Source organism: Callospermophilus lateralis, chromosome 17 (assembly GCF_048772815.1).
Source record: "Callospermophilus lateralis isolate mCalLat2 chromosome 17, mCalLat2.hap1, whole genome shotgun sequence".
Lineage (NCBI taxonomy): Eukaryota > Metazoa > Chordata > Mammalia > Rodentia > Sciuridae > Callospermophilus > Callospermophilus lateralis.
In genome coordinates this window covers 38,316,761-38,330,454 of record NC_135321.1, presented here as the reverse complement: position 1 = coordinate 38,330,454, position 13,694 = coordinate 38,316,761, and the positions used below count along the sequence as shown (strand labels likewise).

The 13,694-nt window shown below is 42.7% G+C and overlaps 1 protein-coding gene and 1 non-coding gene across 3 annotated transcripts in view; both read right to left on the bottom strand.

The window, feature by feature from the left end:
- Window positions 1-425: 425 nt before the first annotated feature.
- The window catches only part of Garem1 (GRB2 associated regulator of MAPK1 subtype 1), a 182,274-nt gene continuing 169,005 nt past the window's right edge, over window positions 426-13,694 (bottom strand). The window contains exons 5-6 of one of the 2 annotated variants that reach the window (XM_076837081.2): window positions 3,482-3,648; window positions 426-2,074 (exon numbers count right to left, since the gene is read on the bottom strand). In XM_076837081.2, coding sequence (XP_076693196.2) covers window positions 1,174-2,074; window positions 3,482-3,648 — 1,068 coding nt within the window. In that variant the 3' untranslated portion in view covers window positions 426-1,173. The remainder of the gene's footprint in view (window positions 2,075-3,481; window positions 3,649-13,694) is intronic. The other variant, XM_076837082.2, reaches the window with a different exon arrangement.
- On the bottom strand, window positions 12,678-12,750 carry Trnaa-agc (transfer RNA alanine (anticodon AGC)). The gene has a single exon. It is a non-coding gene; the product is annotated as a tRNA-Ala (tRNA).

Genomic DNA, 13,694 nt, shown 5'->3' with positions numbered 1-13,694 from the left:
TTATTGATATTTTAAAAATAATTACCCAACAGATGCAGGGCATAGAATAACAGGGATGGTATGTTTGATCTGTGAGCTCTCAGAAGGGTGTTGACACACCTCATACTCTGAGAAGTACTTTTCGGACCGATTATTGGCAGGCACCCAGGAAAAGACCCTCAAAGCTGAGAATTATCATTTGACAGAAACTGTCATTTCTCAGGATGCCAGCATGGATATGCAAGAATTGGCCCTGTAATGGGCTTGAAAACACACTAATTTCTTCCTTACAGATATTTCATGGGTCTGTTCAAAGTTTTCAGCAATGAAGCCTAGTAAGACTGAGCTTCAAGATTTAGGGTGTGGAGAATCTTTGGAATCATCCCATCCACCGTTCCTAAGATAATCAACTTTGTTTAAGGTCCCCAAACCTCAATGGCTATTTATTTGAATGCGAACAGATGTTACCTGAAATATCAGACTCAAAATTATGTTTAAAACATAGGCTCACATATGTAAATGTCTTTTTCTTTTTCTCTGCTCAATAAAAATTTAGCAGCAGTTACAGATCAATTACTGTGGTCATGATTTGTATTATTTCTAAGGACATCATCTATCTTCTATCAGCACATGACTTTTGGAAAATGCTTCTAGGTAAAAAGATCCCCACCAAGCATAACAGTAAAGTGTCATTTCATATCACTAACATTTTCAGGCACAAGAGTAAAACAATAAGCACTAAGCAATCCAAACAACAGAGCACAGAATATAGTTAATTGTCTAAAGTCAACTCCCCCAAAGAAGGGAATTGCTAAAAAAAATGTTTATTTATTTATTTATTTTTTAAGATTCTTATGTCTTTCAGCTTTGGCTATTTTGTAATAAATATCATACCTTCTCGCATAAACCGACTGGGTAAGAATGAGTTCTCTGAATATGCCTTTGTTCTGGTAGCAGCTGCTGAGTGTTGAGGGACGTACAAGGCACACCTCTAAGTGTTCTGTACAGCATCTTTATTGATGTACAAAATAGCCTGTTCACCATTCAAAAATGTAATCTGCATAGTAAGAGTTTCTCTTATCCCTATTTACAGAGAAGGTTTTTAGTGCAAAAACGTGAAACCTGTGTCCCAGCCCACCCCCTCCTGGCACACGTGCCAATCAGTTCTGTCCCATGCTAGCTGGGGATATTTGGCTATATTTTGGGCCTCCAGCCATTAATGAATTGCATTATTTTCTTCACCTGCAGTTTGCTTAATTTGAAATCCTCTGAGAGAATTTCTTCCGTTAGTTGAACAAGCAAATTCCCATCAATCTTTTCGGTGACAAAGAAGGATATGACGTCTTCGGACAGACCAATGAACCGCAAGGACTTGGACACTTCTTCTATAGACAGTCCCGACAGGTCCGCGGGTGGCTGCCACGGGGAACCATCGCCACAGGACCTGGGGGCCAGCTGGAGGTGAAGCGGAGATGAGAAAGGGTAAGAGACAGCAAAGATGTCCTGCATGCCCTTTTTAACAAAATACTGGTCCTCCGAGAGGTCCGGTGACCCCCGCTCGGGGTCCTCCTCAGCACCATCGATTTTCAGAGGCAAAGGAGATGTTTCAGGGACGGCTTTCTGTTCCACTGGCTTTGGGGCCCTGGGGGGCAAGGCAGGGCAGGAGATACTCTGCTTGGTCGTGCCCGGTGCAAGAGCACTCTCCTCTGTGCTCTCCAGAGAGTAGCTAGCTGACTTGGGACAACCAGAGACGTTGCTACTGAATTCTGCAGTGACTGAGCTGGGGGGGTTGCTGCTCAGGAGCTCACAGCCATCAAAATCAAAAGGTGCTGGGCAGTTTCTCTTTGGTGTGCCTGGTGTCTTTTGTCTGGGATAACTGTAACTCCTGCTTGGGTCCAGCAGGAAGTCACTCCTGGTCTGGCTCTCTGATGTGGCTGAATAATGATTAGGCCACGAGAGCCGGGAGGACAGGGCCTCAGCAGAAGGACTTCCGAACGGGGATTTCAGGTCCACAGAATCAGCTTTCACTCGGTTGCACGGATAGCAGGAGACAGGGACACTTTCAGAAGGACTTGTGTCACTTTTAGTAGAGCTGCTTAAAAAAGCAAACAAACACAGAAAAGGAAATTAGTTTTTTTTTTTTTTTTTTAAAGCCACAACTCAAGCCTTTTGTTCTCCACCGATGTTAGTTACTTCTGAGCAGAAAATACAATTAGGAAAAAGTATATTTCTTATGAAATCAACGAAGTACCTGCTAACCTCATAGCTTTTTTTTTTTTTTAAAGAATCTTTAATGACATATATTGATAATTATAGATATGTACGTAATGATTTAAAATGCTACCATGGAGATAGGAACAAAAATAATTTTTAGTTAAGAAGAAAAGCATTGTTAGTAAATGCTTGGATCTTTATGATGAGAAAAAAATTCCCAAACCATGTTTTGGGCTTTGCACCAACAGGTGTCAAAACTGATTAGTGATATATGCGGTGGGCAAAGGGGAGTGAAAGAGTGGTAATGGGTGTCTTATCCTTGCCAACCTTGTGTGACAATGACAGAACACATCACTACCACCCATGACTCTATTTACACCCAAAAGTCTGACACAGGAAGACATATTTCCAATAATATGCTCTCCTCACCTTGGTTTCTATACTACTGAGTTACATTAGCATAAGAATTTAAGTGTCCAAAGGACAACAACAACAACAAATATGGAAGAGAGTTACTTTAAACTTCAAGGACACATGTGGTGGCACATTTAGCCTGGGGGCCCTATTTTAAGAGGGACAGTGAAACTAGAGTGTGCTGGAAGATGGGTAGACAGAGCCAACCTGCTGTCTCTTTGGGATAAGACTTATAGAGACTTTAAATTTTCATGGGCTGACAGACAGAAGCGTGGCAGACCTATTTTATTTCTCTAGATGTAAGAAACAGTTGAGTTACATGGAAATAGATTTTAACTTGACAGTCTGAAAGACTTTTTTTTTTTTTAAATAAAATGTTGGCATTTGCCAAAAATGGATGGACGGCACTGCCAAGAGAACTGAGCTCACAGCACTTGGAGGATCCAGACAGGAGGGAAGGACCACCCAACAGAAGTGATCAACGAGGCATTTCTGTGTCAACGGGAATTTAGAGCAGAAAGCCAAGGGGACCCTTTCAATTTGAGGTCCTGGTGGAAGGTGCTGTCTGCTTGTGTCAAAGTGGAAAGAACTAGGTGCTGGCGTGTGAGAATGGATGGCATCCTCTACATGCTGTTTCCAAGAGAATCTAGAGGTTTTTACACTGATTTCTCATAGAACCCTGCTATCTTTTCTTCCCAAGACACTGGCTCTTCTGTCCAAGGTGAAAAACAACAAGTGCCACCCCCCTTCATGCTCTTTCAGTAAAATTACTTTAAATGATAAAAACCATTTCCTTCCCCTCTGCCCTGGCTAGAGGATACTCTCCTGGCTGAGGAGAAATCAGGTTGCCGTGAGCCCTTGCAGCCAGACTTACATGTTGTGCAGCCCTGAAGAATAGTAGGACAAGGTGGGACTGGGAGAGCGAGTCTGTGGCCGCGCTGGCTTGACTGTGCGAGGAGGGATGGAGGGACTCGTGGACAAAGGCTTTGTGCTTCGGGGTGGAACAGGTGGGGCGTTCAGGAGCCGGCATTCTTCCCTGACCTGGTGTAAAAAAGAATAGTCCAGGTTAGCAACAGACTGACAAGGACCCCGGGGCCAGCTCCATCCTGTGGGGTCAAGTGGCTACTCTTTAAGCAATAACAGCAGGAGTATAAGCAAGAGAGAGAGAGAGAGACAGAGAGACAGACAGACAGACATACGATGGGAGCAAACAAGAAAGATGGCAAACACAGAGCTGCCAGGGATAGAACTAGACACCTGTCACATACTTGCTGGGAACCGACTGATTTTGAAAGAACCCTGTTTGGCGAAACATCAGCTGCTGCAGAAATATAGCATATCATGTGCAACACAGCAATTATGGTGCCTTTGGTCAAAGACCTAGTGAAATGTGAGGATGTACAGCAGAAGTATTAGAAAATAAGGATAGAAGGTGGTTCCCATATTAGTAGGGGATTAGACTTTCTTCAGGAGATGTGTTTATTCACTGTACAAATAAAACTCACTTTGACCCAGGTTGGGAATGATGGACTTTCTCTAGGATTAAAGCTCCCGAAGCTATGTTGTGTGGGCATGCGTGTATATGTGTTTAGTAGGGGCTGACGAATGGAATGTGTCAAGTGTATATGTCCATGTGAATCACCTGGGGAATCTTGTCAAAATGCAGATTCTGTTCAGGAGGCCCACAGTGGGGACTGAGAGTCTCTGTTTCTAACAAGCTACTAGGTGAAGTGGAGGCTCCGGGACCAGGGAATACACTTTGAGAAACAAGGCTGCAGAGGGTACAATGGAGTAGCACTCCAATTCCAAAAAGTAGAACTTTTTATAAGAGCTAATTCTGACTTGCTTGCTCTCCCTTCAACTTCACGCTGGTGAGGATCTGGGTGACTTGTGACGTTCAGGTCTTTGTTGAGCTGGCTGTCCTATGCAGCTTTCCAGCCCATGCAGGCATTTCCCAATACAGTTCTTGTTAACCTGGTGGGCATTTTGTATGTAGTTCTCTATGTCAGGCAGCAGGGGGCAGTTTCCACCTGGTCCTTCTAGTCAACTACAAAGGTAAAAACAGCCAATTTGGACTCTCAAAAATCCTGTGCTTTGAAATGCCTCTGCCTGTTTTTAGGCCATGTTCCCACCACTTTTCTCACCTTTGCCTTCAACTCCTTTCTGTCCCAGCGGTTGTGGGACAGAAAGACTACAAAACTGCAACAGCAAGCTTTGGTGTTGAGTTTGCTTCCGATGAAATGAAACGGGCTCCCACTATTGACATCACATCATCCACCTCCTACGCCAACTGCACACTGGGCCTCCTACTGGCGTCCCAGGCCTGAATCACTTGCCAAAGAAAACCAGCCTTTAAGGAAAGTCACTTGGTCATGGGCAATCCAGCAAATCTTGATTCTAAAGTGAAATGGAGGCAATTTAAAAAGAAGTCTCATCCACTGTGTTTCTTCCTGGGGCCAGGATCACTGCTCCCACCTGCAGGACCCACAGCCCTCTTACTAGGGACCCCTGCATTGGTAAAGAGGAGTCTTTTTCATATGGAGAAACTCTTTAAGCTAAAGCAAAATATTCGGAGTAGCAGATTTCTTCCCAAACAGCTGCATGCTTCTCCTTTTTAAGCTTTTAAAAAGGTGGCAGGTGAATGGGCGCAGAAAGAAAACCTGGAGGCAACGAGGCTAGTGTCAAGATGAGGGAGGACTGTTCAGCTCGGGCACCCTTTCCCCAAAGGCTTCTTTCCCTTCAAAGCTCAGCTCGCCCTAGAACATGGAAGGCCTGGCTGGGTCACCCCCCTCCCTAGCTTTTGGGGGGCATTGTTCGTCTCCCTTTTGTCTTATTAGTGACCTGTACCGTAGCCAGTTGTGTTTCTTCTCTTTTTCAGGAGTGTCTACCAAATCTAGGATGGACTGGTGTAACATTATAACAGGTGGCCTTGGTTGGGTGGATGTTTGTAAGTAACAGGCAATATGGGAGATGTGAGCAAAGGGCTCTGCTCACTTAAATATTAAAGTAAACAATCACATCTCAATACTGGGGTTGAGTGGAACTGAGGAAAACAGGTCAACGCTTAATTCAATTTAGAATTTTCTAAGTTTTGGAATTAATCATTAAATATGACATTTCATTAGGGACTGCTTACCTGGGATGTCAATTATAATATGCTGAGATGTCAATTATAATATGCAATTTAATTTAAAATAATTGGCTGGCTTAAGTCTTGGCACCCAGAACAGAATCCACTTGTAGTTGAATGTGGTGTAAGGGAAATCCAGTCTTTCTATTTGTGTAATCAGCCCCAGATACCCAAGGTCTGCCACTTCATTCAGAGCCGGGCAGTCCTGAGGGCTTGTCAGGGGCTTTTCATGATGTGGGGGAGGTAGAAAGTAAGTCTGAGAAACAAGGCTGTTTCTCAAACAGAGAAACACCTCCCCCAGGGATGATCCATCACCTCTGGCATAAAGATGCTGCTCAGGATGCCAGGCAGAGATTAACAGATTAATAGGTTCATTTTTTTTCAACACAAAATAACAACAAAAGGCATTTTTATTTTCAAACATATACCACAGAATGCCTTTTCTATTTTTATGTGGAAATTGATATTGATGAGTCATTCAGGCGGGGGCTAGTTTCTGTGACACCCATATTCACTGATAACTTAGGGAACAAAAAGAAGCCCCAGACCTGGGCACATGGCCCACCATTGTAGGCTCCAGGACGTGGCGAACAGAAAGTTATGGCCACTGGGAATGTTTACAGCTGAGACTCTAAACAGAATCTGGGACATGGGCAACCTTTTTTGCAGGGGGTGGGGGACTGGGAACTGAACCCAGTGGTACTTTACCATTGAGCTATATCCCCAGTCCATTTTATTTATTTATTTTGAGATAGAGTTTCTCTAAGTTAATTAGGGGCCTCACTAAGTTGCTGAGTCTGGCCTTGAACTTGTGATCTTCTTGCCTCAGCCTCCCCAGTTGCTGGATTACAGGCATGCACCACCATGTCCAGTCATGGGCAACTTTTGGGGTGGCCACATGACTCCTAAAAGGAGTCTGGGTGCAATTATGAGTTCAAAGTGAAAGGATTAAGCTTACTTGAGACTCACTTTGGAAAAGTGGTAGTTAAAAAAAAAAAAAAAAGACAAATTTAAAGGTATTCATCTCATCCATGACAAGAATTTCAGGTGTCATTGTGTTGAGGCACAAAACCTGTGCTGGACCAGCAGGTGGGAGGGGTGGGCATGGCTAGGTGAGCACAGTTGATGATCCCTCCAGGGGGCTCTGGTATTTTCAACTTTGTGCTGCAGATGTGGCTGCTCTGGTGAAATCATATTTCACAGCATTTTATGGGAAGAATTATATGCTTTGGTGGGATGTATACATTTTGGGGTTCAGAAGTTATACTTCCTTTCTCTTATACCCTTACAACAGTAATCATTCTTTGCTTTTTATTTGATTCAACATGGACGGTTGACATCCAAGAGGAAGGTAGTTATGCTGTAAATGAATTTTATCTGACAATAAAGGACTGGAAAGGTCAATCACCCTATTTCTAGTTTCCTCTCATATTCAATTTCACTTTTAAGGGCTACACTTTTGGCACATTCTTTCTAAAAGCCTCAGCATATGGCTTTCATCATGTTGTTCCCATCTCCAGTGACACCCCCTTCCTCCCATTGCTGGATAAAGGCCAGACTCTTCTGCCTCCCACCCAAGTCCCTCTGCCGTCTGTCTGGCTCCAACCTACCTTTCCTGCTCTCTCTCCTGCTAGTTCCTCTTTAAGAACACACCTTGTGCTATTTTGCCTCTCTCCCTGCTTTAGTGTATTTTGCCCACTCTGACTTAAACACCCATTCCTACCGCCCAGCCCAATGTTACACGCTCTGTCCTGGACCATCTCGCAGCCACTAGGGCTGACCCCCACTTCTGAACACGCTGTCACACTTACTCACCCCACATATCTACATAATTAGCCTGAGGGCTAAAATAATAAGGACTGTCTTTATTGTGGTTCTGAGGACAGCAGAGTTGGGGATGCCACATAGGATGCCTGGCAGAGATTAATGGATTAACAGGTTCATTTTTTTTTTCAACAAAAAATTACCAAAAAAGTCACCTTTATTTTTTATGTGGAAATTGATATTGGCGAGTCATTCAGGTGGGGGTTAGTTTCTGTGACACCCATATTCACTGATAACGTAGGGAACAAAAAGGAGCCCCAGACCCGGGCACATGGCCCACCATCGTCTCCCCTCCATATTAGGATGTAGTTTGGAGTGATTGGCAATGGCAAGGCCTATGTTCTCCAGTTAGGACATGTGGCTTTGATTTGTCACAGCCCCTAGAGTAAATTCATTCCAAGATGAAGATAAAATAGGCTATTTTGTGCCTGGTGGATTAGAGCCTTTCTGTTATTTCAAATGTAGTACTGAAGACTGAACTTTAGTCGGTGACTCATGGAGAGGGAGAGGTATCTGAATTTTCAGGAATAATATCAGTACTAAGTGAGGGGTTGGCATCGTTTTGAGGTGGGTGTTAATCTACTCCCAGTGTAGATTATGGGTGACCTCTGCTTATCTCTAGGCCATTTCTGGCTATGAGCAGTTTGGTGTTCACAGAGAAACTCTGTGGAACCAAAGTCTTACTGTTTAAGACAGAGCCAAACCAGGTTGTGGCACACACCTGTAACCCCAGCTGCTTGAGAGGCTAAGGCAGGAGGATCTCAAGTTTGAGGCCAGCCTGGGTAACTTACGGAAGCCTGTCTCAAATTGGTGCAGCCAATATGGAAAGCAGTATTGAGATTCCTTGGAAAACTTGGAAATAAAACCACCATTTGACCCAGCTATCCCTCTCCTTGGTCTATACCCAAAGGACAGCATGCTACAGGGACACAGCCACATCAATGTTTATAGCAGCACAATTCACAATAGCTAAACTGTGGAACCACCCTAGATGCCCTTCAGTAGATGAATGGATCAAAAAAATGTGGCATATATACACAAAGAGAACAAAATCATGGCATTTGCAGGTAAATAGATGCAGCTGGAGAAGAGAATGCTAAGTGAAGTCAGCCAATCCCCAAAAAACAAATGGCGAATGTTTTCTCTGATATAAGGAGGCTGACTCATAGTGGGGTAGGGAGGGGGAGCGTGGGAAGAATAGACCAACTCTAGATAGGGCAGAAGGGTGGGAGGGGAAGGGAGGGAGGGGGCAGGGGGTTAGCAATGATGGTGGAATGTGATGGACATCATCATCCAAAGTACATGTATGAAGACATGAATTGGTGTCAACATACTTTATATACAACCAGAGATATGAAAAAATGGTGTTCTATATGTGTAGTGAGAATTGTGATGCATTCCGCTGTCATGTATTTAAAAAATAAAAGCAATATTAAAAAAAGGCAGTGGGGGATGGGGGGTGGGGAGGCTGGTGATATAGCTCAGAGGTAGACTGTTTCTGGGTTCAATCACCAGTACCACATGGACAGAACCAATAAGCACAACGAAGATCGAGTGGCAGCATGGAAGGCTGACTCCTGTCACATTCAGAGCCTTGTTTTGTGAGCAGTTTCCTAGACTAAAGCTTTTCTCTGAAGCTGCATAATTCTCTGATCCTTGCTCCTTCACAGAAGTCATTTCCCTTTCTCAAATGTCAATGACTTAATTCTTATCAAATGACACCGCTACCCTGGGCATGATAACACTGTCTCTGGTATGCACTAGCAAGACTGCTAACCTAGGGTTAATAAACCTAATTCATAAAAAGGGAGAAATGGTGAGTTCTGTTCTAGAGTCTACAGAGCACATTGCTAGGGAGGCGTATTCGAGAGACTGCCACTGAACACACTGAAATAATCTAATAGCGGGGGCTTAAATAAACTGTCCAAGGGGGAAGAGAGTGGGGGACCACAGGCACCACCTGCTTTCACTGTCCCCAAGAGTCTGCAGGACACAGCTGTCACTCCGCCCTTCCCTGTGTATTTATATTAACTTCATTTTCCTGCTTATTTGTTCAAATGCATGTTGAACGCCTGTCATATGCTCGGGGAGCTTGTGTTGAGTATACAAAAATGAGCAACTTGCGGAATTAGCTGTGACGATGGGAGACAAATACAATTAAGATACAAATTGTTAAGGGTAATAACAAAAGTATGTGCAAGGGCTCATGGGAACACCAGGAATTTACTCAAGGTAGCAGAGAATAAATTCATAGGAAATTTTACTGAGAAAGTCTTGAGGAAGAAAGAAGAACCAGCATGATGCTCTGGCCTGGGAGCTTTGATGAGAAGGCAGACACTGGTGCCATTTATCAGACAGAAACTCAGAAGGGAAAACAGGGCTTGGGAGAAATCGAGAAGTTCAGTTTGGAGATACTGCTTTAGTTTTATTTTGTTCTGGTAGATAGACTCTAAAGTCATGGTGCCATTGAGATCCAGACAAGAGGCAAAGAAGGGTGAACCCCAGTGGAGGGGCAGAAGATGAGGAAAGACAAGGGACAGCATCTTACTGCTCACAGAGCATAACCATGACTGAAGGAAGCCACAGGCAGGGGAATGCAGAGCACAAGTGAGTAAAGATGGAGACAGGGCAGGAAGCCATGGGAAGCACTGCAGAGGTTCACCACAGTGGAAGTCAGCAGGTCACTGGAAAGCTCAGCAAATGAGGCTTGAATTATGTGAGGTAGCTAGAAAGCAGATCCCAATGAGTCGAAGCTAGACCAGGAGGTGAGAGTGGAGTGTCAATCAGTGAGGCTGTCTACTCTTTTCTGGAGCTGGTTAGAAAGGAAGGGGTGCAACAATTGTTAAAAAGGGATACTGGATGGAAGGAAGCATGCTTATTAAATTGTTTTCTTGGAAGAAACTTGAAAAATTGTGACTGGGTATGTATATGCATGCACATAACCTAGAGGTTAAGTTACATGCATCCCGAGCTCAACTTTTATTTGAGGACAGAGAGGAGAACACACAGTTCCCACTGCTCTCTGCCTTTGCTGTGCCATCACTGGCCACATAAAGCTAGAAAAATAACTAGTGATAGCTTACCAGAGAACTACTGAAGGAAGAATGAAATGTACCCAATAGAACCAACAGCTAGAAAGCTTCAGGTTTCTAAGCAAAGACGGTCAGCAAGAAGTCAAACCCAATTCCAATCTCTGTTCAAAATCTAAAACATCATGGAAGGGGACTACTTTGTTAACTTCTAGAAGACTGTCCAGAAAGTTTAACTCGATTTCATGCCTGCTGGAATAGGCATTTGCCCTTCCTTTCCTCTCTCCACTCCCTGTGGTTTGGTTTAGTTGGGAAGGTCCTGAGCATATATTAAAGGGTCAATAATTTGTGAAAACTGAAAACAAGGTCTTTACTCTAAATATCCACATTAAAAACAACACATGAGAATTTCTCTTTCTCTTTTTTTGTGGTGCTGGGGATCAGACTGAGGGTCTCACACATGCTAGGCAGTAGATGTTTCACACTGAGCTAGCTCCCAGCCCAAGAATTTCTTAATCAACAAAACAAATTATTGCATGATTGGAAAAGAAAATATACATGTTTTCAGGACAAAATTGTATACACTACATTACACAATATGTAATTGCAGTATTTTATAAATATTACCTATAAACTAATTTCTTTCTTCTGTTACCTATCTTTGTCTGATACTTCTATGAAATAAAAGACACACCAAAGTGTTTATGAAACAGTTCAGTGTGAGAATGGGGCTTGCAGGTATCTATTTTTTGGGAAAAAAATCAATTTTAGAGCAGTTCTTGCTCAACTCCATAGAAGACAATGGATCTGGAGACCCCTGCTTCACACACTTCCTTACAGTTCACAGTGGAAGATCCAAAGCACACACCTGGTGTGGATGGTGGTGGTGGTTGGGGGAATGTATCCTGTTTCAAAGATCATGCTGCTTGGAACTGTGAGATATCACTAAAGAGACTTTGGAATACTCAGGTGGGGGAATGGATCATTTTGTTTCCATATTGATGATTCAGAAAAAACTGGATTCACCTAAAACTGGATTCACCTTTATCATGGATTTTCTTCTCTAAAAAGCCACATTCAGGATGCAGTCAATTCAAAGAAAGGAGTTTTGTAATCATCCTTTCTTGAACTTTGTAACTTTGCCTTCACTGCATGCTCCCTGCCCTGTGTTTCACATTTCTTCCCATCCTCCCTCTCTCCCAGATAACAAAATCATTACAGCCTTAAGAAATCTTATTTATAAAGAGGCTTTTATGCAGAGTTCACAACCCTGTCATAGAGCTATCAGTGGGTATTTTCAGCCAAACAAATGAAATGAACCTCCATTTAATTCATTAGGCAAGGTCAAGTGCGATTTACAGTCAAAATCCTGATTGTCAGATGAATATGTTTCTTTTTTCAGTTTTATACATTGATAATAAGGACCTAAGAGACCTTTTTCAGAAAAGCCCTCCAATCCTCCAATATCCAAGCCTCAGGCAAGGGAGACTGGGGGAGGAGCCTCTTAGTCTATGGCAAGAAGGGCAAGTGTTCTGAAAAAAAAAAAAAAAAAAAAAAGCTCCCGATTAAAATCCAGGGTGCTTCCATGGACTCTGGATAAAGTACACACCTTTGGGGAAAGACTTTCCCTGAGTAAAGAGTATAATGAAAGTTTAAGACATGACAGACAACTTAAATAGTATTGTATCCTAAAAGCGGAAATCTGAAATGAGACTTATCCAACAGAATATTACAATTATCTTTATTAACATTTGAGTCATTGAGATTTTCCATGGACACCCAAGAAAACAAAATGCTTGGCCAAGAAGGTTTCATTTAAAAGCAACCTACATGAAACGGAAGGCAATTAATTTCGAAGTTACCAAAACACAATAATAATTGAGGCCTTACTTCAATTAACAAAGGGAACACAGGTAGGGCTTGCTTACAGAGTACTCTTCAAAAGTTGTAATTAAAATTAATTAAATGTCAAAAGCCCTACGAGACCTCATTCATTAGTGGAATCTTGAGTGAATGTTTTTGTAGAGCAGTTATTTTGAGAAGTAAATAATTGCTTTTGTACCTTTTTTTTTTTTTTTTTCTCCCCTTTGCAGTGCTGGGGAATTGAACCCAGGGCCTCTTGCACGCTAAGCAAGTGCTCTACCACTAAGCCACACGCCAGGCCCCACCATTTCCACATTAATCTTTTCAGTATCTAAACTTGAATATTAATACACCAGATTTATTTAAGAGAACCTGTCTGTTAGTGCCTTTTTAAAATATTGATATTTGAAAGAGCCCAAAGACAAAGTAAAAATAAAAATTCGGAATACAATCAGCCTTCATGGTTGCTTCCCTCAGCTTATAAACAAACTTTTCATAGAGCTTTTTTAGCTCGGGTAGTCACATGAGGCCCAAATACTATGTGACGGACTTCTCCAGGGTTACCCATGCCCAAGGAATGAAGTTACCCTGCAACTTCTCAGCTTTAAACATGGCTATCATACAGCTTTGCCTGGGGATAGTTTCTTGACACTTGTTTGAAGCCTTCAGGCACCCTATAGCTCTTCAAATCCTCTAACTCCCCAGCTGAATATAGGATTATACGGTCATGGGATCCACAGGATGTTAAACAGTTCTGTAGCTCTTTTTTTTGGGTTTGTGATGATTACAAAATTTATGATGTCATCACAGCCAGGTAACAGTGACATAACCTTAGGCTATCAAATAGAGTTTAGAAGTCAGATGAAAAGGTTCTCTTTTGAAAATCAACTATGTTTTTGTAGTACCTATCAAATATGAAGCTACCACAATTTGGGGGGGATGTGAGGACTAGAGGACCCTGTCCGAGTGTCAAGGACGCCTCTGCTGATCCACTAGTAGGTGGATATGCTCATCCCTAAGAGGCTTCTGGCTCTTGTGAGGGCCTTATGAATCTGAAAAGGGGGACCTCCTCTCTCCATCCCTTAGTCAAGGAAGGATAGAGGGCCTCTAAAAAATCACTTTCCATCAGGCCCTACGCTGGAATCCATCCTATATTAAATTATTGCTACTCTTTATTTAATGCTTACCAAGTGCCAGGGAAAAGTGCCAAGACTTTGTATAATACAATAATGCAGTGAAGA